This window comes from Anomaloglossus baeobatrachus, unplaced genomic scaffold, assembly GCF_048569485.1.
Source record: "Anomaloglossus baeobatrachus isolate aAnoBae1 unplaced genomic scaffold, aAnoBae1.hap1 Scaffold_3213, whole genome shotgun sequence".
NCBI classification, from domain to species: domain Eukaryota; kingdom Metazoa; phylum Chordata; class Amphibia; order Anura; family Aromobatidae; genus Anomaloglossus; species Anomaloglossus baeobatrachus.
In genome coordinates this window covers 48,817-69,034 of record NW_027442608.1, presented here as the reverse complement: position 1 = coordinate 69,034, position 20,218 = coordinate 48,817, and the positions used below count along the sequence as shown (strand labels likewise).

Sequence of the window (20,218 nt, the reverse complement as noted above, 5' to 3'; positions counted from 1 at the left end):
CCGTCTGGTGGGCGTCGGCACTCTGGCACATGGGATTTTCCACAGATACAATGTTTCTGGTGTATATCCTCCACACCAGGCCCCCGATGCGCCGCTCACCGGCACCATCTTAGGCTTTGCAGACGGACACTGACCGTTACTCTGATTATTTTCTTCTTTTCCCTTTTAGATACAGATGAAAGACTTCCGCTTCTCCTACAAGTTTAAGATGGCGTGCAAGGAGGACGTGCTGAAGCTGTGCCCCAACATTAAGCAGAAGTGAGTGTTCGTGCCTGGCCCCCCCTCCCTCCCTCCCCCGGGGGGTGCCCGCTTTCCCTGAGCCCGCTGTCTTCCCCACACAGGGTGGACGTCGTCATATGTCTCAGCACCACCGTCCGGAACGATACCCTGCAGGACCTGAAGGAGCAGCGCGTGTCCCTGAAGTGCCGGAAGCAGCTGCGGGTGGAGGAGCTGGAGATGGTGAGCTGCTGCTGCTGTAGATCCCGCCACGCTGAGGACGTGGCCTCCGTATAAGTAATAACACTGATCCCTCCGCAGTCCGAGGACATCCGCCTGGAGCCCAAACTGTACGACTCCTGCAAGACTGACATCACCACCCTCTGCCCAAACGTGCCCTTTGGAAACGCTCAGGTGAGGCTGCCCCCTGCTGATCACCGCCGCTCCGCAGGCTCCTGCTGATCGCCGCCGCTCCGCAGGCTCCTGCTGATCGCCGCCGCTCCGCAGGCTCCTGCTGATCGCCGCCGCTCCGCAGGCTCCTGCTGATCGCCGCCGCTCCGCAGGCTCCTGCTGATCGCCGCCGCTCCGCAGGCTCCTGCTGATCGCCGCCGCTCCGCAGGCTCCTGCTGATCGCCGCCGCTCCGCAGGCTCCTGCTGATCGCCGCCGCTCCGCAGGCTCCTGCTGATCGCCGCCGCTCCGCAGGCTCCTGCTGATCGCCGCCGCTCCGCAGGCTCCTGCTGATCGCCGCCGCTCCGCAGGCTCCTGCTGATCGCCGCCGCTCCGCAGGCTCCTGCTGATCGCCGCCGCTCCGCAGGCTCCTGCTGATCGCCGCCGCTCCGCAGGCTCCTGCTGATCGCCGCCGCTCCGCAGGCTCCTGCTGATCGCCGCCGCTCCGCAGGCTCCTGCTGATCGCCGCCGCTCCGCAGGCTCCTGCTGATCGCCGCCGCTCCGCAGGCTCCTGCTGATCGCCGCCGCTCCGCAGGCTCCTGCTGATCGCCGCCGCTCCGCAGGCTCCTGCTGATCGCCGCCGCTCCGCAGGCTCCTGCTGATCGCCGCCGCTCCGCAGGCTCCTGCTGATCACGTGTAACCCTTCATTGTAGATCATTGAGTGTCTGAAGGAAAGAAAGAAGCAGCTGACGCCGTCCTGTCACCAGAAAGTCTTCAAGCTCCAAGAGACCGAGATGATGGATCCAGAGCTGGACTACACGCTGATGAGGGTCTGCAAGCAGATGATCAAGGTGAGACCGCGAGGCCGGGCAGGGGGACCGGGCACTGTGCATGAACCCCACTAATGGCTGCCTGCTCGGATCTGCAGAGGTTCTGCAGTGATACGGACCCCAAGAACATCCTGCAGTGTCTGAAGCAGAACAAGAACACCGAGACCATGGACCCCAAATGTAAGCAGATGATCACCAAGCGGCAGATCACCCAGAACACAGGTCAGTCTGACTCCGCAACACCCCCCCCCCTTCCACAGCAACGCTGCCTCACCCCCGGCCCTCCTCCCTGGCACTGCTGCCTAACCCCCCCGCGACGCTGCCTCACCCCCGGCCCTCCTCCCTGGCACTGCTGCCTCACCCCCGGCCCTCCTTCCCCGCGCTGCTGCCTCACCCCCGGCCCTCCTTCCCCGCGCTGCTGCCTCACCCCCGGCCCTCCTTCCCCGCGCTGCTGCCTCACCCCCGGCCCTCCTCCCTGGCACTGCTGCCTAACCCCCCCGCGACGCTGCCTCACCCCCGGCCCTCCTCCCTGGCACTGCTGCCTAACCCCCCCGCGACGCTGCCTCACCCCCGGCCCTCCTCCCTGGCACTGCTGCCTAACCCCCCCGCGCTGCTGCCTCACCCCCGGCCCTCCTCCCCCGCGCCGCTGCCTCACCCCCAATCTCTGTGTAATCCCGATCCTCTGTACTGACAGATTATCGTCTGAACCCCATCCTCCGCAAATCCTGCAAAGCCGATATCCCCAAATTTTGCCAGTCCATCCTGAATGGCGCCCAAGACGACACCGAACTGGAGGGAAAAGTCATCTCCTGCCTGAAGCTGAAGTACGCCGACCAGGTGAGGAACACCAATGCCTGATACCAGGGCGGTGACACGATGGCGCCTCGGTGCGCCAGGGGGAGATGGAGCCTCGGTGCGCCTGGGGGAGATGGCGCCTCGGTGCTCCTGGGGGAGATGGCGCCTCGGTGCGCCTGGGGGAGTTGGCGCCTCGGTGCTCCTGGGGGAGTTGGCGCCTCGGTGCTCCTGGGGGAGTTGGCGCCTCGGTGCTCCTGGGGGAGTTGGCGCCTCGGTGCTCCTGGGGGAGTTGGCGCCTCTGTGCTCCTGGGGGAGTTGGCGCCTCGGTGCGCCTGGGGGAGATGGCGCCTCGGTGCTCCTGGGGGAGATGGCGCCTCGGTGCTCCTGGGGGAGATGGCGCCTCGGTGCTCCTGGGGGAGATGGCGCCTCGGTGCTCCCGGGGGAGATGGCGCCTCGGTGCTCCCGGGGGAGATGGCGCCTCGGTGCTCCTGGGGGAGATGGCGCCTCGGTGCTCCTGGGGGAGATGGCGCCTCGGTGCTCCTGGGGGAGATGGCGCCTCGGTGCTCCTGGGGGAGATGGCGCCTCAGGTAATGGATGTCGGGATCGATCTGATGGTAGAGGCAGCGGAGGACGTGTGATAGTGGGGAGATCTCCTGTGATGGGGCGAGGGGCGTTCCCAGGTAGTTCGGGGGGGGCTGTGGTTGTTGATGTCTTTGTACCTCGCCTCTGTGGATGTCGCCGCTCTTGCATTCATTCCATGTAATGAAGGATTTGTGCGTTGATATGACCGGGCGCAGAGTTATTTTTTATAGGTTTATGCTCCATCCTGCAGCATCCACCGTCCTCGAGCGTCACCCTCTTTCCCTGTCCTCGAGCGTCGCCCTCTTTCCCTGTCCTCGAGCGTCGCCCTCTTTCCCTGTCCTCGAGCGTCGCCCTCTTTCTTTGTCGCTCCTAATTGGGAGACCCAGACAATTGGGTGTATAGCTACTGCCTCTGGAGGCCACACAAAGCATTACACTAAAAAGTGTAAGGCCCCTCCCCTTCTGGCTATACACCCCCCGTGGGATCACGGGTGTGAGGCAAATCCCGGGATATGAAGATGAATTATGACTCCAGTCATAATCCCTCATCACTCCCTGGCAGTGCCCCCCTCCCTTCTTGTTCTCAGTGTTCCACTTACACCTCCATGGCCATGTCCTGTGATATGGAGATGAGGTGGTGTGGGAACAATGGACACAGGATGACTCCCTGCCGTCACCCTGTAGTAGGAGCTGCTAGCTAGTTAGCAAGGCTATGGAAATAGCCAGACAGAACGACTCCAGTAAAAAATGGTTCATATCTCGCAAGCCATATTTCCGATAAATATGGCAACCATAAAAATGGTGTCTCCGCATGCGGACGATGCCGGCACACCCTTTTTATGGGAGCAGGACATTGGGAAATGCCCCAGGCGTGATATCAGCCAATGGGGAACTGGCAGACAGGTCATGAGTCCCCTCGTTCTGTAGCTAAATTCATAACTGTCACAATGAGAGCATTGGCGTCCGCCTACGACGCTCCCAGGCAAAGTTATGGCCCATATTCCATGTTGTGGATTGTCCATAACTCAAGCCAGGGGTGGAGCAGTGCTCCCTCTGAGGTCACTAAGGTAGGAGGGGACCTGGATTTGCCCAGGTTGATAACCCTACTTCGGCCATTTTCCAGTGTTCTTTCGCTGGGGGTCACGTGCAGGAAACATCTGTGGGAGTTCCTAGAAACCTGGTCTACAGCGCCCCCCTGTGGCCAGACGCACAAGGTAACTGATTGAATTGCATACCTGTTTGTAAAACATGCTTTATCTGTAACTGTACTCTGACATATGTATATTCTGTAGATTCCCTATTGTATATATTGTAGTTCTAGTGTGCTTTAGGCTGATTAAATTATATAATTAATCTTGGGCTGTTCTGTTATCTCGATCTTGAATCCCACGTCTGTGTGTTCGGTTAATAGTTACCGTAAATCGGTTGGTGGCAGCGAGTTGTGCCAAGGATTATTGTGGGGAGGCCAGTGAGATTCAGGGAGGTTTTATATATTCCGCCCGCGGAGGTCGGGGGAATATATACCCTACTCTCACCGGGGACCCTTCAATAATCGGCATAAGTAGTATAGCGGCCTCCTTGCTTATTGTCGGGCAATTCCATAATTGGCCTGACTATAAGAGGGGCGCTAGAGAGCGCATCACGTGCTCTGTCTGTCGGTCGGGAGGTATAAAGGAGGGGTGACCCCCACTTGTTACCCCCCGATTGTGACGTACTGGTAGCCAGCGCGGGGGATTTCTGAGTGACCCCCCCGGTGGTTTGTGACAACGGGCTGCTCAGTTTTCTGCTTTGTGCGAAGGAGGTCAGACATCCACGCATAGCTCCACTGTTTAGTCAGCAGTAGCTGCTGACTATGTCGGATGGAAGAAAAGTGGGCCCATATAGGGCCCCCAGCATGCTCCCTTCTCACCCCACTTGCGGTTTGTAAGGTTGAGGTACCTATTGCTGGTACGGCGGCTGGAGCCCACATGCTATTTTCCTTCCCCATCCCCCTCAGGGCTCTGGGTGAAGTGGGATCTTACCGGTCTCCAGGCACTGAGACCGGGCTCCATCCACAGACCCAGAGAACCTGCTGGATATGGAGCTGAGTATCCTCAGGGACAGGGCCCTGCGACATTAAGGTACTCTGTGTCCCCGTACACATCGCGCACACACGCACCAGCATTGCTGGGAGTGTTAGTGCGCCGGGGACAACAGCGCGGAGCGCTGGTGCTATTATTCACTGCAGCTTTGCTGAGTGAATTTATGTATTGGGAACTGCCGCGCCGGCCGCTGCTGGGTGTTTTACACTGTGGCGCGGCTGGGACTTGTGGTGCGCCGGGGACTTCCGCGCCGGCCGTGCACATAGGACGGCCGCGCTTATTACTCGAGTCCCCGGCTTTGCGGCCTAGTTTTTCCTTTCTTCAGCGCTCTATTGGGAGACCCAGACGATTGGGGTATAGCTACTGCCCTCTGGAGGCCACACAAAGCACTACACTAAAAGTGCAAGGCCCCTCCCTCTCTGGCTATACCCCCCCGTGGTATCACGGGTACTCCAGTTTTTAGCTTTGTGTGCGAAGGAGGTCAGACATTCCATGCATAGCTCCACAGATTTTAGTCAGCAGTAGCTGCTGACTATTTCGGATGGAAGAAAAGAGGACACATATAGTGTCCCCAGCATGCTCCCTTCTCACCCCTGGATGGTGTTGTAAGGTTGAGGTACCTATTGCTGGTACAGGGCTGGAGCCTGACATGCTGTTTTTCCTTCCACATCCCCTTGGGGGTTCTGTGGAAGTGGGATCCTGCCGGCCTCAAAGCTCTGTCGCCGGGCTCCATCCACAGACCCATCAGAACCTGATGGATACGGAGCAGGAGTACCATCAGGGACCGGGCCCTGCATCATACAGGTACTCTGTGTCCCCGGCAGGCACAGACACACTCCGGGCTGGCTGGGTGTTGTAGTGCGCCGGGGACCGTACACTGAGCTGGTGTTCCTACAGTCATCTGGGGGACTTTGTGTTCTGGGAACGCAGCGCCGACCCTCACTGGACCGGGCGGCGCTGCTGTGACTTGTGGTGCGCCGGGGATACGCCGACCGCGCTTTTACGGCGGCGGCGTTTATAACTCTAGTCCCCGGCTTTTGGGCCTAGGACGCCGGCAGCTCCGATCGTTCCCGCCCCCACCCTGTCAATCAGGGTAGGGGAGAGACGCTGTTTCACGGCAGCGAGGAGGGCTGGAGCCTGATTTACATGCTCCAGCCCTCACACTAGGCACAGAGGGAGCAGGCTTCCCGCTCTTGGTCAGGAACGCCCAGGGCCCGCCCCCCTTCTTCCCTCAGGACGCCGGCAGCCATTACATGCATGGCTGGCTGGAGGAAGGACGCAAGGCTCTGGGAGACCTAGACTGAGGGGCTTTGGAAGACCACACACCCGCTCTTTAGCGGGCGGTAAGCGGCTTTTCAGCTGGCCCCTCTAGTGCCTCAGTGTATGTTAGTGTATTGTGTCACTGGACATAGAGATTTATTGATTTCTTGCACTGTGAGGTCGCTTCCTGGCTGAATACCCCAGATCGCTCTGAGGAAGCAGCAGCATGTCATCCACAAGACGCAAGGCTGCCAAGGCTAGGGCTGTGTGCACTGCGTGTGCTGCATGTGGGGCTGCTCTACCAGCAGGCTCCAAGGACCCCCATTGTGTGCAATGCTCAGATCCGGTGCTGCTTCGCCAGCCGGAGTCAGGAGAGATAGTGACCCAGGCTGAGACGCCTGTAAGTCCTGCCCCGGTGTCAGGGTCAGACTTTGCAGTTTTTGCGGTTAATATGTCGGTGACTATGGCAAAAATCCTGGAAACTTTGCAATCCATGCCTGGGGCTCAGTCTATGGACACGGCGAGGTCTATGTCCTCTAACCCTCCGCAGTTGGATTTAATCCAGACTGCAAGGGGGTCCCCGGCCTCTCAGGATGAGTATGATGACTCAGATGATTGCCCCAGCCACCCCAAGCGGGCTCGCTGGGAAAGACCCTCAACGTCATCACACTGCTCAGGGTCTCAGCGCAATCAGTCTCCCTGTGATGTGTCTGAAGAGAGTGATCAGGAGTCTAATCCTGGAACCCCTCTCAATCTGGATACCCCGGATGGGGACGCCATGGTAAACGATCTTATCTCAGCCATCAATAGGCTGTTAGATATTTCTCCCCCAACCCCTTCAGCAGAAGAGGCAGCGGCAGAGCAGGAGAAATTTCGTTTCCTCTATCCCAAGCGTAAATTAAGTGCTCTGTTGGATCACTCTGACTTCAGAGAATCAATCCAGAAACACGATGCTCATCCAGAAAAGCGTTTCTCTAAACGTTCTAAGGATACACGTTATCCTTTCCCCCCTGAGGTGGTCAAGCGCTGGACCCAGTGTCCAAAGGTGGATCCCCCGATTTCCAAACTTGCAGCTAGATCCATAGTTGCAGTGGAAGATGGCGCTTCACTTAAAGATGCCAATGACAGACAGATGGACCTTTGGTTAAAATCTGTCTATGAAGCTATCGGCGCGTCGTTTGCTCCAGCATTCGCAGCCGTATGGGCGCTACAAGCTATTTCAGCTGGTTTAGCGAAAGTGGATGCTATCTTACATCCAGCGGTGCCGCAAGTGGCGTCCCTTACCTCGCAGATGTCCGCGTTTGCGTCTTACGCTATCAATGCGGTCCTAGAATCTACCAGCCGCACCTCAATGGCGTCTGCCAATTCGGTAGTTTTGCGCAGGGCATTGTGGTTAAAGGACTGGAAAGCAGATGCTGGTTCCAAAAAATGTTTAACCAGCTTGCCTTTGTCTAGAGAAAGACTGTTTGGCGAGCCACTGGCTGACATCATTAAACAGTCCAAGGGTAAAGACTCCTCTTTACCCCAGCCCAGATCAAGCAAACCTCAGCAGAGAAAGTGGCAGCAGAAGTTTCAGTCCTTTCGAGGTTCGGGCAAAACACAATTCTCCTCGTCCAAAGGGACTCAGAGGACGCAAAGAAACTCAGATTCCTGGAGGGCTCATTCACGCCCCAAGAAAGCAAATGGAGGAACCGCTTCCAAAGCGGCTACCTCATGACTTCCAGTCCCCTCCCTCCGCATCTCCGGTCGGGGGCAGGCTCTCCCGCTTTTACGACACTTGGATGTCACAGGTCAAAGACCGGTGGGTGACGGACATTTTGTCGCGCGGGTACAGAATCGAGTTCAGTTCTCGTCCTCCAGCTCGGTTCTTCAGAACCTCCCCACACCCAGACCGTGTAGATGTCCTGCGGCAGGCGGTGGACTCCCTAAGAGCGGAGGGAGTAGTGGTTCCTGTACCGTTTCAGGAACAAGGGAGAGGGTTTTACTCCAATCTCTTTGTGGTGCCAAAAAAGGACGGCTCATTCCGTCCTGTTCTGGACCTAAAACTGCTCAACAAACATGTGCACGCCAGGAGGTTCCGGATGGAAACCCTCCGTTCTGTCATTGCCTCAATGTCTCAAGGAGACTTCCTTGCCTCAATAGACATCAAGGATGCTTATCTCCACGTGCCAATTGCTACAGAACATCAACGTTTTCTACGTTTTGTGATAGGAGACGACCATTTTCAGTTCGTAGCTCTGCCATTTGGTCTGGCGACAGCCCCACGGGTCTTCACCAAGGTCATGGCGGCGGTGGTAGCAGTCTTGCACTCTCAGGGACACTCGGTGATCCCTTACCTAGACGATCTACTTGTCAAGGCACCCTCTCAAGAGGCATGCCAACTCAGTCTACAGGCTACGCTGGAGACTCTCCAGACTTTCGGATGGATCATCAACTTTCCAAAGTCAAATCTGTCACCGACACAGTCACTAACGTATCTTGGCATGGAGTTTCATACTCGAGCAGCGAGAGTGAAGCTTCCGCTAAACAAGCAGCGGTCCCTACAGACAGGGGTGCAATCGCTCCTTCAGGGCCAGTCGCACCCCTTACGGCGCCTCATGCACTTCCTAGGGAAGATGGTGGCAGCCATGGAAGCAGTTCCCTTTGCGCAGTTTCATCTGCGTCCACTTCAATGGGACATTCTCCGCCAATGGGACGGGAAGACGACTTCCCTAGACAGGAAAGTCTCTCTTTCCCAGACGGCCAAGGACTCTCTGCAATGGTGGCTCCTTCCCACCTCATTGTCTCAGGGAAGATCCTTCCTGCCCCCATCCTGGGCAGTAGTCACGACAGATGCGAGTCTGTCGGGGTGGGGAGCAGTGTTTCTACACCACAGGGCTCAGGGGACGTGGACTCAGCAGGAGTCCACCCTTCAGATCAATGTTCTGGAAATCAGGGCAGTGTATCTTGCCCTACTGGCCTTCCAACAGTGGCTGGAAGGAAAGCAGATCCGAATCCAATCGGACAACTCCACAGCGGTGGCATACATCAACCACCAAGGAGGGACGCGCAGCCGGCAAGCCTTTCAGGAAGTCCGGCGCATTCTGATGTGGGTGGAGGAAAGAGCATCCACCATATCCGCAGTTCACATCCCGGGCGTAGAAAACTGGGAAGCAGACTTCCTCAGTCGCCAGGGCATGGACGCGGGGGAATGGTCCCTTCACCCGGACGTGTTTCAGGAAATCTGTCGCCGATGGGGAGTGCCGGACGTCGACCTAATGGCGTCTCGGCACAACAACAAGGTCCCGGCATTCATGGCGCGGTCGCGAGATCAAAGAGCGCTGGCGGCAGACGCCTTGGTGCAAGATTGGTCGCACTTCCGCCTCCCATATGTATTCCCGCCTCTGGCACTCTTGCCCAGAGTACTACGCAAGATCAGATCCGATTGCAGCCGCATCATACTCGTCGCCCCAGACTGGCCGAGGAGATCGTGGTATCCGGATCTGTGGCATCTCACGGTCGGCCGACCGTGGTCGCTTCCAGACCGTCCAGACCTGCTGTCTCAAGGGCCGTTTTTCCATCAGAATTCTGCGGCCCTGAACCTGACTGTGTGGCCATTGAGTCCTGGATCCTATCGTCAACAGGATTATCCCAGGGAGTGGTAGCCACAATGAGACAAGCTAGGAAGTCAACTTCTGCTAAGATCTACCACAGAACGTGGAAGATTTTCTTAACCTGGTGCTCTGCTCAGGGAGTGTCTCCCTGGCCATTTGCATTGCCCACTTTTCTATCTTTCCTGCAATCAGGGTTGGAAAAGGGCTTGTCGCTCGGCTCCCTTAAAGGGCAAGTCTCGGCACTATCCGTGTTTTTTCAGAAGCGTCTAGCACGTCTTCCTAAGGTGCGCACGTTCCTGCAGGGGGTCTGTCATATTGTGCCCCCGTACAAGCGGCCGTTGGATCCATGGGATCTGAACAGGGTACTAGTGGCTCTCCAGAAGCCGCCCTTCGAGCCTCTCAAAGAAGTTTCTTTTTCTCGCCTGTCACAGAAAGTGGCGTTTCTTGTTGCGATCACATCGCTTCGGCGAGTGTCTGAGCTGGCTGCTCTGTCATCCAAGGCTCCCTTCTTGGTGTTCCACCAGGACAAGGTTGTGCTGCGCCCCATTCCGGAGTTTCTCCCTAAGGTCGTATCCTCGTTTCATCTTAATCAGGATATATCATTGCCTTCCTTTTATCCTCATCCGGTTCACCGGTATGAAAGGGACTTGCGTTTGCTAGATCTGGTGAGAGCACTCAGGATCTACATTTCCCGCACGGCGCCCATGCGCCGTTCCGATGCACTTTTTGTCCTTGTCGCCGGTCCGCGCAAGGGGTTGCAGGCTTCTAAAGCCACCTTGGCTCGATGGATCAAAGAACCAATTATAGAGGCCTACCGTTCTGCTGGGCTTCCGGTTCCTTCAGGGCTAAAAGCCCACTCAACCAGAGCCGTAGGTGCGTCCTGGGCATTACGGCACCAGGCTTCGGCTCAACAGGTGTGTCAGGCGGCTACCTGGTCGAGTCTGCACACGTTCACCAAGCATTATCAGGTGCATACCTATGCTTCGGCGGATGCCAGCTTAGGTAGAAGAGTCCTGCAGGCGGCAGTGACATCCCCGTAGGGGGGGGCTGTTTTGCAGCTCTAACATGAGGTATTTCTTTACCCACCCAGGGACAGCTTTTGGACGTCCCAATCGTCTGGGTCTCCCAATAGAGCGCTGAAGAAGAAGGGAATTTTGTTACTTACCGTAAATTCCTTTTCTTCTAGCTCTTATTGGGAGACCCAGCACCCGCCCTGTTGTCCTTCGGGATTGTTTTTGCTGTTTGCGGGTACACATGTTGTTCATGTTGAACGGTTTTTCAGTTCTCCGATGTTACTCGGAGTTAATTTGTTTAAACCAGTTGTTGGCTTCCTCCTTCTTGCTTTGGCACTAAAACTGGAGTACCCGTGATACCACGGGGGGGTATAGCCAGAGAGGGAGGGGCCTTGCACTTTTAGTGTAGTGCTTTGTGTGGCCTCCAGAGGGCAGTAGCTATACCCCAATCGTCTGGGTCTCCCAATAAGAGCTAGAAGAAAAGGAATTTACGGTAAGTAACAAAATTCCCTTCTTCGTTCCCGCCCCCAGCCCTGCCAGTCAGGGAAGGGGCGGGACGCTGTACAGAAAGTCAGCGCCGAGAGCTGGAGTCTGCTTTGCATTCTCCAGCCCCCTTCACTAGACTCAGTGGGACGCCGGGTTCCCGCTCTTGTCTCGGGACACGCCCTCGGCCCGCCCCTCTTCTCTGGACGCCGGCAGCCATTCCGGCACGCAGAGCGGGAAAACGGAGACAAGCGCTGAGCTAGCAGTTACAGGAGGCGCCACACACCTGCTTTGTGCGGGCGGTAAGCGGCAGCTGCAGTGCTGACCCACTAATGCCGAAGTCTCCTGCTGTACTTTTATAAAGTCGCTATTCAGGATGCAGGCCTAGAAACAGCAGCTAAAAGGCAGCGGTGCTAAAGCACAGACTCTATATGCTGCTTGTCTTGCATGTGCTGCAGTGTCATGTGTCCTTTGGGCTTGTATGCTATACATGGCACTGTAAGGGCTATTCTTGGCTGTCTACCCGCCTAGATGGCTAGCCAGCGGCAGCAAACAGCAAGGGTGCTAAGGCACAGGCTTTCAATGCTGCTTGGATTGCATGTGCTGCAGTGTTTATTTTCATGTTTGTATGCTATACATTCACTGTATGTCGCTATTCTTGGCTAATGCTCCTGAATAACTAGACAACAGCAGCAGAAAAGCAAAGGTGCCAAGGCACAAGCTTTCAATGCTGCTTGGATTGCATGTGCTGCAGTGTTTATTTTCATGCTTGTACATTCACTGTATGTCGCTTTTCTTCGCTAATGCTCCTGAATAACTAGACAACAGCAGCAGAAAAGCAAGGGTGCTAAGGCACAAGCTTTCAATGCTGCTTGGATTGCATGTGCTGCAGTGTTTATTTTCATGCTTGTACATTCACTGTATGTCGCTTTTCTTCGCTAATGCTCCTGAATAACTAGACAACAGCAGCAGAAAAGCAAAGGTGCCAAGGCACAAGCTTTCTAAGCTGCTTGTACTACATGTGCTGAAGTGTTTATTTGTACTTCATGCTTGTATGCTTTCACTGTAAGGTCGCTATTCTTGGCTAATGCTCCTAGATGGCTAGACAACAACAGCAAAAAAGCAGGGGTGCCAAGGCACAGGCTTTCTATGCTGCTTGTACTGCACGTGATACGGTTCCAGGGCCCCCCGTATGTGCAATTGCTCAACCGGGGTCTCCGCTACAGGTAGCCAAAAGACCACCTGTGATTCCTGTCCATGGACAGGGATGGAGTTGCAGTTTCCGCTGCTATATTGTCTGTGATTATGACTAATAGCTTACAGACTTTGCAGTCCAGATAGACCTTGGCCAAGGTTGATTCAATGCCCCTGGCCACCCTGACTTGGAATAAATCAGGGTTCCAGGGGGGTCCCATACATCCCAGGGTGCAGGCTCTGACACGGACGACAGTCCCAGACGGCCTAAGCGAGCTCCATGGAAACGGCCCTCGACTTCATCACTGGTCAGGGTCACCACAGGAGTACTCTCTGTATCAGGGGACAGACGTAGCTGTTCAGGACTCTGATCTTGAGACCGCTCTCAATCCGGATACACCGGATGGTGACGCTATAGTGAATAATCTTATAGCGTCCATCAATGGAAAGTTGGGTATTTCCCTCTCAACTCCTCCAGTGGAGGGGTCAGCTTCACAGCAGGATAAATCCCTCTTTCAGTATCTCAAGCGTATATTGAGTATTTTTCTGGTCACTCTGACTCCAGAGAAGCAGTCCAGGAACACCACGCTTATCCCGATAACAGTTTCTCCAACCGTATTTAGGATACGCGTTGTCTCTTCCCCCCTGACGTGGTCAAGCGCTAGACCCAGTGTCCAAAGGTGGATCCCCCAATCTCCAGGCTTGCGGCTAGATCTATAGTTGCAGTGGAAGATGGGACTTCACTTAAACATGCCATTGACAGACAGATAGACCTCTCGTTGCAATCTGTCTATGAAGCTATCGGCGGGTCGGTTGCCCCGGCATTCGCAGCCATAGAGGCACTCCAAGCTATTTCAGCTAGTATTGCGCAGAGGGACGCGGTCACATGTACATCTTGGCCGCAGTAGCGTCCTTCACCTCGCAATGTCGGCATTGCGACTCAAGCTGTTAATGCTGTCCTGGCCGCTACGAGCCGTACGTCAGTGGCGTCCGCCAACTCCGTGTTTTTACGCAGAGCCTAGTGGTTAAGGGATTGGAGCAGATGCTGCTTCCAAAAAAGTGCTTAACCAGGTTGCCGTTATCTGGTGACAGACTGTTTAGTGAGTGGTTGGATGTAATCATTCAACTGTACAAGGGTACGGATTCTTCCTTACCCCGGCCCACATCAAACAAAACCCAACAGGAGAATGGACAGTCGAGGTTTCGGTCCTTCCCAGGCTCGGGCAGGTCCCAGTAGTCCTCGTCCAAAAGGACGCAAAAGGCTCAGAGGGGCGCAGATTCCTGGCGGGCTCCATCACGCCCGGGGAAAGCAGCAGGAGGAACCGCTACCACGGCGTTTTCCTCATGACTTTCAGCCCTCTCACTCCGCGTCCCCGATCGGTCGCAGACCCCCCCGCTTTAGCGACACTTACCTGCCACAGGTCAAAGGCCGGTGGATGAGAGACAGTTTGTCCCACAACTTCCTCACCGGCCGAGCCGAGGCTCTTCTGAAGGCAGAAAGAGTAGTAATCCCTGTTCCTCCTCAGGAACAAGATACGCTTTTTACTCCGATCTGGTCGTAGGGCCAACATAAAACGGCTCACCTAGCACGTGAAAACCAGGCGGTTCCGGATGGAATCCCTCCGCTCCGTCATTGCCTCAATGTCTCAAAGAGATTTCCTAGCATCCATAGACATCAGGATGCTTATCTCCACGTGCCGATTGCTCCAGGACACCGGCGTTTGCTACCATTCGTTATTGAAGACGAGCATCTTCAGTTCGTAGCCCTACCCTTCGGTCTGGCGACAGCCCCACGGGTTTTCACCGACTTCACGGCAGCAGTGGGACCGCTCCCGCACTCTCAGGGTCACTCTGTGATCCCTTATTTAGGCAACCTACTTGTCAAGGCACTCTCTGAAGAGGCATGCCAACACAGCCTGAACATGGCGCTGGAGACTTTCCAGGGTTTCGGGTGGGTCTTCAACTTTTCAAAGTTAAACCCAATCGCTGGCATATCTTGGCAAGGAGTTTTCTTCAGCGCTCTATTGGGAGACCCAGACGATTGGGGTATAGCTACTGCCCTCCGGAGGCCACACAAAGCACTACACTAAAAAGTGCAAGGCCCCTCCCCTTCTGGCTATACCCCCCCGTGGTATCACGGGTTCTCCAGTTTTCAAGCTTTGTGCGAAGGAGGTCAGACATCCACGCATAGCTCCACAGATTTTAGTCAGCAGTAGCTGCTGACTATTTCGGATGGAAGAAAAGAGGGCCCATATAGGGCCCCCAGCATGCTCCCTTCTCACCCCTGGATGGTGTTGTAAGGTTGAGGTACCTATTGCTGGTACAGGGGCTGGAGCCCCACATGCTGTTTTCCTTCCACATCCCCTTGTAGGGCTCTGTGGAAGTGGGATCCTGCCGGCCTCTAAGCTCTGACGCCGGGCTCCATCCACAGACCCAGTTGAACCTGATGGATATGGAGCAGGAGTACAATCAGGGACAAGGCCCTGCATCATACAGGTACTCTGTGTCCCCGGCAGGCACAGACACACTCCGGGCTGGCTGGGTGTTGTAGTGCGCCGGGGACCGTAACTTTGGAGTTAGTGTTCCTACAGTTTACTGGGGGACTTTGTGTTGTGGGAACGCAGCGCCGACCCCCACTGGACCGGGCGGCGCTGCTGTGACTTGTGGTGCGCCGGGGACACGCCGACCGCGCTTTTACGGCGGCGGCGTTTATAAATCCAGTCCCCGGCTTTTGCGGCCTAGCTCCGCTTCGTTCCCGCCCCCACCCTGTCAATCAGGGTAGGGGAGAGAAGCTGTTTCGCAGCAGCGACGAGGGCTGGAGCCTGATTTACATGCTCCAGCCCTCTCACTAGGCACAGAGGGAAGCAGGCTTCCCGCTCTTAGCCAGGAACGCCCAGGGCCCGCCCCCCCTCCTCTCTCAGGACGCCGGCAGCCATTACATGCATGTCTGGCTGGAGGAAGGACGCAAGGCTCTGGGAGACCTGGACTACGGGGCTTTTGGAGATCACACACCCGCTCTTAAGCGGGCGGTAAGCGGCATTTCAGCTGGCCCCTCTAGTGCCTCAGTGTGTATTGGTGTACTGTGTCACCAGATATATATATTTATTGATTTCTTGCACTGTGAGGTCGCTTCCTGGCTGGATACCCCAGATCGCTCTGAGGAGGCAGCAACATGTCATCCACAAAACGCAAGGCTGCCAAGGCTAGGGCTGTGTACACTGCGTGTGCTGCATGTGGGGCTGCTCTACCAGCGGGTTCCAAAGACCCCCATTGTGTGCAATGCTCAGACCCGGTGCTGCTTCGCCAGCCGGAGTCCGGAGGGGTAGTGACCCAGGCTGAGACGCTTGTAAGTCCTGCCCCGGTGTCAGGGACAGACTTTGCAGTTTTTGCTGATGGAATGTCTGTGACTATGGCAAAAATCCTTGAAACTTTGCAATCCATGACTGGGGCTCAGTCTATGGACACGGCGAGGTCTCTGTCCTCTAATCCCCCTCAGTTGGAATTAGTCCAGACTGCAAGGGGGTCCCCGGCTTCCCAGGCTGAGTATTATGACTCAGATGATAGCCCCAGCCACCCTAAGCGAGCTCGCTGGGAAAGACCCTCAACGTCATCACACTGCTCAGGGTCTCAGCGCAATCAGTCGCCCTGTGATGCGTCTGAAGAGAGTGATCAGGAGTCTTATCCTGGAACCCCTCTCAATCTGGATACCCCGGATGGGGACGCCATGGTAAACGATCTTATCTCAGCCATCAATAGACTGTTGGATATTTCTCCCCCAGCTCCTTCAGCAGAGGAGGCAGCTGCAGAGCAGGAGAAGTTTCGTTTCCTCTATCCCAAGCGTAAATTGAGTGCTTTCTTGGATCACTCTGACTTCAGAGAATCAATCCAGAAACACGACGCTCATCCAGAAAGGCGTTTCTCTAAACGTTCTAAGGATACACGTTTTCCTTTCCCCCCTGATGTGGTCAAGCGCTGGACCCAGTGTCCAAAAGTAGACCCCCCGATTTCCAAACTTGCAGCTAGATCCATAGTTGCAGTGGAGGATGGCGCTTCACTTAAGGATGCCAATGACAGACAGATGGACCTTTGGTTAAAATCTGTCTATGAAGCTATCGGCGCGTCGTTTGCTCCAGCATTCGCAGCCGTATGGGCGCTCCAAGCTATTTCAGCTGGTTTAGCAAAAGTGGATGCTATCATACATCCAGCGGCGCCGCAAGTGGCGTCCCTTACCTCGCAGATGTCTGCGTTTGCGTCTTACGCTATCAATGCGGTCCTAGAATCTACCAGCCGCACCTCAATGGCGTCCGCCAATTCGGTAGTTTTGCGCAGAGCCTTGTGGTTAAAGGACTGGAAAGCAGATGCTGGTTCCAAAAAATGTTTAACCAGCTTGCCTTTATCTAGAGATAGACTGTTTGGCGAGCCATTGGCTGACATCATTAAACAGTCCAAGGGTAAAGACTCTTCCTTACCCCAGCCCAGATCAAGCAAACCTCAGCAGAAAAAATGGCAGCAGAGGTTTCAGTCCTTTCGAGGTTCGGGCAAGACACAATTCTCCTCGTCCAAAGGGACTCAGAGGACGCAAAGAGTCTCAGATTCCTGGCGGGCTCACGCACGCCCCAAGAAAGCAAATGGAGGAACCGCTTCCAAAGCGGCTACCTCATGACTTCCAGCCCCCCCCCTCCGCATCTCCGGTTGGGGGCAGGCTCTCCCGCTTTTCCGACATTTGGATGTCACAGGTCAAAGACCGGTGGGTGACAAACATTTTGTCTCGCGGGTACAGAATCGAGTTCTGTTCTCGTCCTCCAGCTCGGTTCTTCAGAACCTCCCCACATCCAGACCGAGCAGATGCCCTGCTGCAGGCGGTGGACTCCCTAAGAGCGGAAGGAGTAGTGGTTCCTGTACCGCCTCAGGAACAAGGGCGAGGATTTTACTCCAATCTCTTTGTGGTTCCAAAAAAGGACGGCTCGTTCCGTCCTGTTCTGGATCTAAAGCTGCTCAACAAACATGTGCACGCCAGACGGTTCCGGATGGAAACCCTCCGCTCTGTCGTTGCCTCAATGTCTCAAGGAGACTTCCTTGCCTCAATAGACATCAAAGATGCTTATCTCCACGTGCCAATTGCTACAGAACATCAACGTTTTCTACGTTTTGTGATAGGAAACGACCATCTTCAGTTCGTAGCTCTGCCATTCGGTCTGGCGACAGCCCCCCGGGTCTTCACCAAGGTCATGGCGGCGGTGGTAGCAGTCTTGCACTCTCAGGGACACTCGGTGATCCCTTACCTAGACGATCTACTTGTCAAGGCACCCTCTCAAGAGGCATGCCAACTCAGTCTACATGCTACGCTGGAGACTCTACAGACGTTCGGATGGATCATCAACTTTCCAAAGTCGAATCTGTCACCGTCACAGTCGCTAACGTATCTTGGCATGGAGTTTCATACTCGAGCAGCGAGAGTGAAGCTTCCGCTGACCAAGCAGCGGTCCCTACAGACAGGGGTGCAATCCCTCCTTCAAGGCCAGTCGCACCCCTTACGGCGCCTCATGCACTTCCTCGGGAAGATGGTGGCAGCCATGGAAGCAGTTCCCTTTGCGCAGTTTCATCTGCGTCCACTTCAATGGGACATTCTCCGCCAATGGGACGGGAAGTCAACGTCCCTGGACAGGAAAGTCTCTCTGTCCCAGACGGCCAAGGACTCTCTACAATGGTGGCTCCTTCCCACCTCATTGTCTCAGGGAAGATCCTTCCTGCCCCCATCCTGGGCAGTGGTCACGACAGATGCGAGTCTGTCAGGGTGGGGAGCAGTGTTTCTCCACCACAGGGCCCAGGGGACGTGGACTCCGCAGGAGTCCACCCTTCAGATCAATGTTCTGGAAATCAGGGCAGTGTATCTTGCCCTACTGGCCTTCCAACAGTGGCTGGAAGGAAAGCAGATCCGAATCCAGTCGGACAACTCCACAGCGGTGGCATACATCAACCACCAAGGAGGGACGCGCAGTCGGCAAGCATTCCAAGAAGTCCGGCGCATTCTAATGTGGGTGGAGGACACAGCCTCCACCATATCCGCGGTTCACATCCCAGGCGTAGAAAATTGGGAAGCAGACTTCCTCAGTCGCCAGGGCATGGACGCAGGGGAGTGGTCCCTTCACCCGGACGTGTTTCAGGAAATCTGTCGCCGATGGGGAGTGCCGGACGTCGACCTAATGGCGTCCCGGCACAACAACAAGGTCCCGGCATTCATGGCGAGGTCGCGCGATCAAAGAGCTCTGGCGGCAGACGCATTAGTTCAAGATTGGTCGCAGTTCCGGCTCCCATACGTCTTCCCACCTCTGGCACTCTTGCCCAGAGTGTTACGCAAGATCAGATCCGATTGCAGCCGCGTCATACTCGTCGCCCCAGACTGGCCGAGGAGATCGTGGTATCCGGATCTGTGGCATCTCACGGTCGGTCGACCGTGGTCACTGCCAGACCGACCAGACTTACTGTCCCAAGGGCCGTTTTTCCATCAGAATTCTGCGGCCCTGAACCTGACTGTGTGGCCATTGAGTCCTGGATCCTAGCGTCCGCAGGATTATCTCAAGGAGTCGTAGCCACAATGAGACAAGCTAGGAAGTCAACGTCTGCTAAGATCTACCACAGAACGTGGAAGATTTTCTTATCCTGGTGCTCTGCACAGAGAGTATCCCCTTGGCCATTTGCATTGCCCAACTTTCTTTCCTTCCTGCAATCGGGGTTGGAAAAGGGCTTGTCGCTCAGCTCCCTTAAAGGGCAAGTCTCGGCACTATCCGTGTTTTTTCAGAAGCGTCTAGCACGTCTTCCTAAGGTGCGCACGTTCCTGCAGGGGGTCTGTCATATTGTGCCCCCGTACAGGCGGCCGTTAGATCCATGGGATCTGAACAGGGTACTAGTTGCTCTCCAGAAGCCGCCTTTCGAGCCTCTGAAGGAAGTTTCCTTTTCTCGCCTGTCACAGAAAGTGGCGTTTCTTGTTGCGATCACATCGCTTCGGCGAGTGTCGGAGCTGGCAGCTCTGTCATCCAAGGCTCCCTTCCTGGTGTTCCACCAGGTCAAGGTAGTGCTGCGCCCCATTCCGGAGTTTCTCCCTAAGGTCGTATCCTCGTTTCATCTTAATCAGGATATATCCTTGCCTTCCTTTTGTCCTCATCCGGTTCACCGGTATGAAAAGGACTTACGTTTGCTAGATCTGGTGAGAGCACTCAGAATCTACATTTCCCGCACGGCGCCCATGCGCCGTTCCGATGCACTTTTTGTCCTTGTCGCTGGTCCGCGCAAGGGGTTGCAGGCTTCTAAAGCCACCCTGCCTCGATGGATCAAAGAACCAATTCTAGAGGCCTACCGTTCTGCGGGGCTTCCGGTTCCTTCAGGGCTAAAAGCCCACTCAACCAGAGCCGTGGGTGCGTCCTGGGCATTACGACACCAGGCTTCGGCTCAACAAGTGTGCCAGGCAGCTACCTGGTCGAGTCTGCACACTTTCACCAAGCATTATCAGGTGCATACCTATGCTTCGGCGGATGCCAGCTTAGGTAGAAGAGTCCTGCAGGCGGCAGTGACACCCCCGTAGGGGAGGGCTGTTTTGCAGCTCTAACATGAGGTATCTCTTTACCCACCCAGGGACAGCTTTTGGACGTCCCAATCGTCTGGGTCTCCCAATAGAGCGCTGAAGAAGAAGGGAATTTTGTTACTTACCGTAAATTCCTTTTCTTCTAGCTCTTATTGGGAGACCCAGCACCCGCCCTATTGTCCTTCGGGATTTTTTTGTTGTTTGC

The 20,218-nt window shown here is 55.7% G+C and overlaps 1 protein-coding gene across 1 annotated transcript in view; it reads left to right on the top strand.

Moving 5' to 3' along the window:
• The window catches only part of LOC142269516 (Golgi apparatus protein 1-like), a gene marked incomplete at its 3' end in the record, with an annotated part of 86,976 nt that overhangs the window by 20,757 nt on the left and 46,001 nt on the right, over positions 1-20,218 (top strand). The window contains 6 exon segments of the mRNA XM_075332410.1: positions 170-258; positions 342-459; positions 538-630; positions 1,318-1,455; positions 1,533-1,656; positions 2,129-2,271. Coding sequence (XP_075188525.1) covers positions 170-258; positions 342-459; positions 538-630; positions 1,318-1,455; positions 1,533-1,656; positions 2,129-2,271 — 705 coding nt within the window.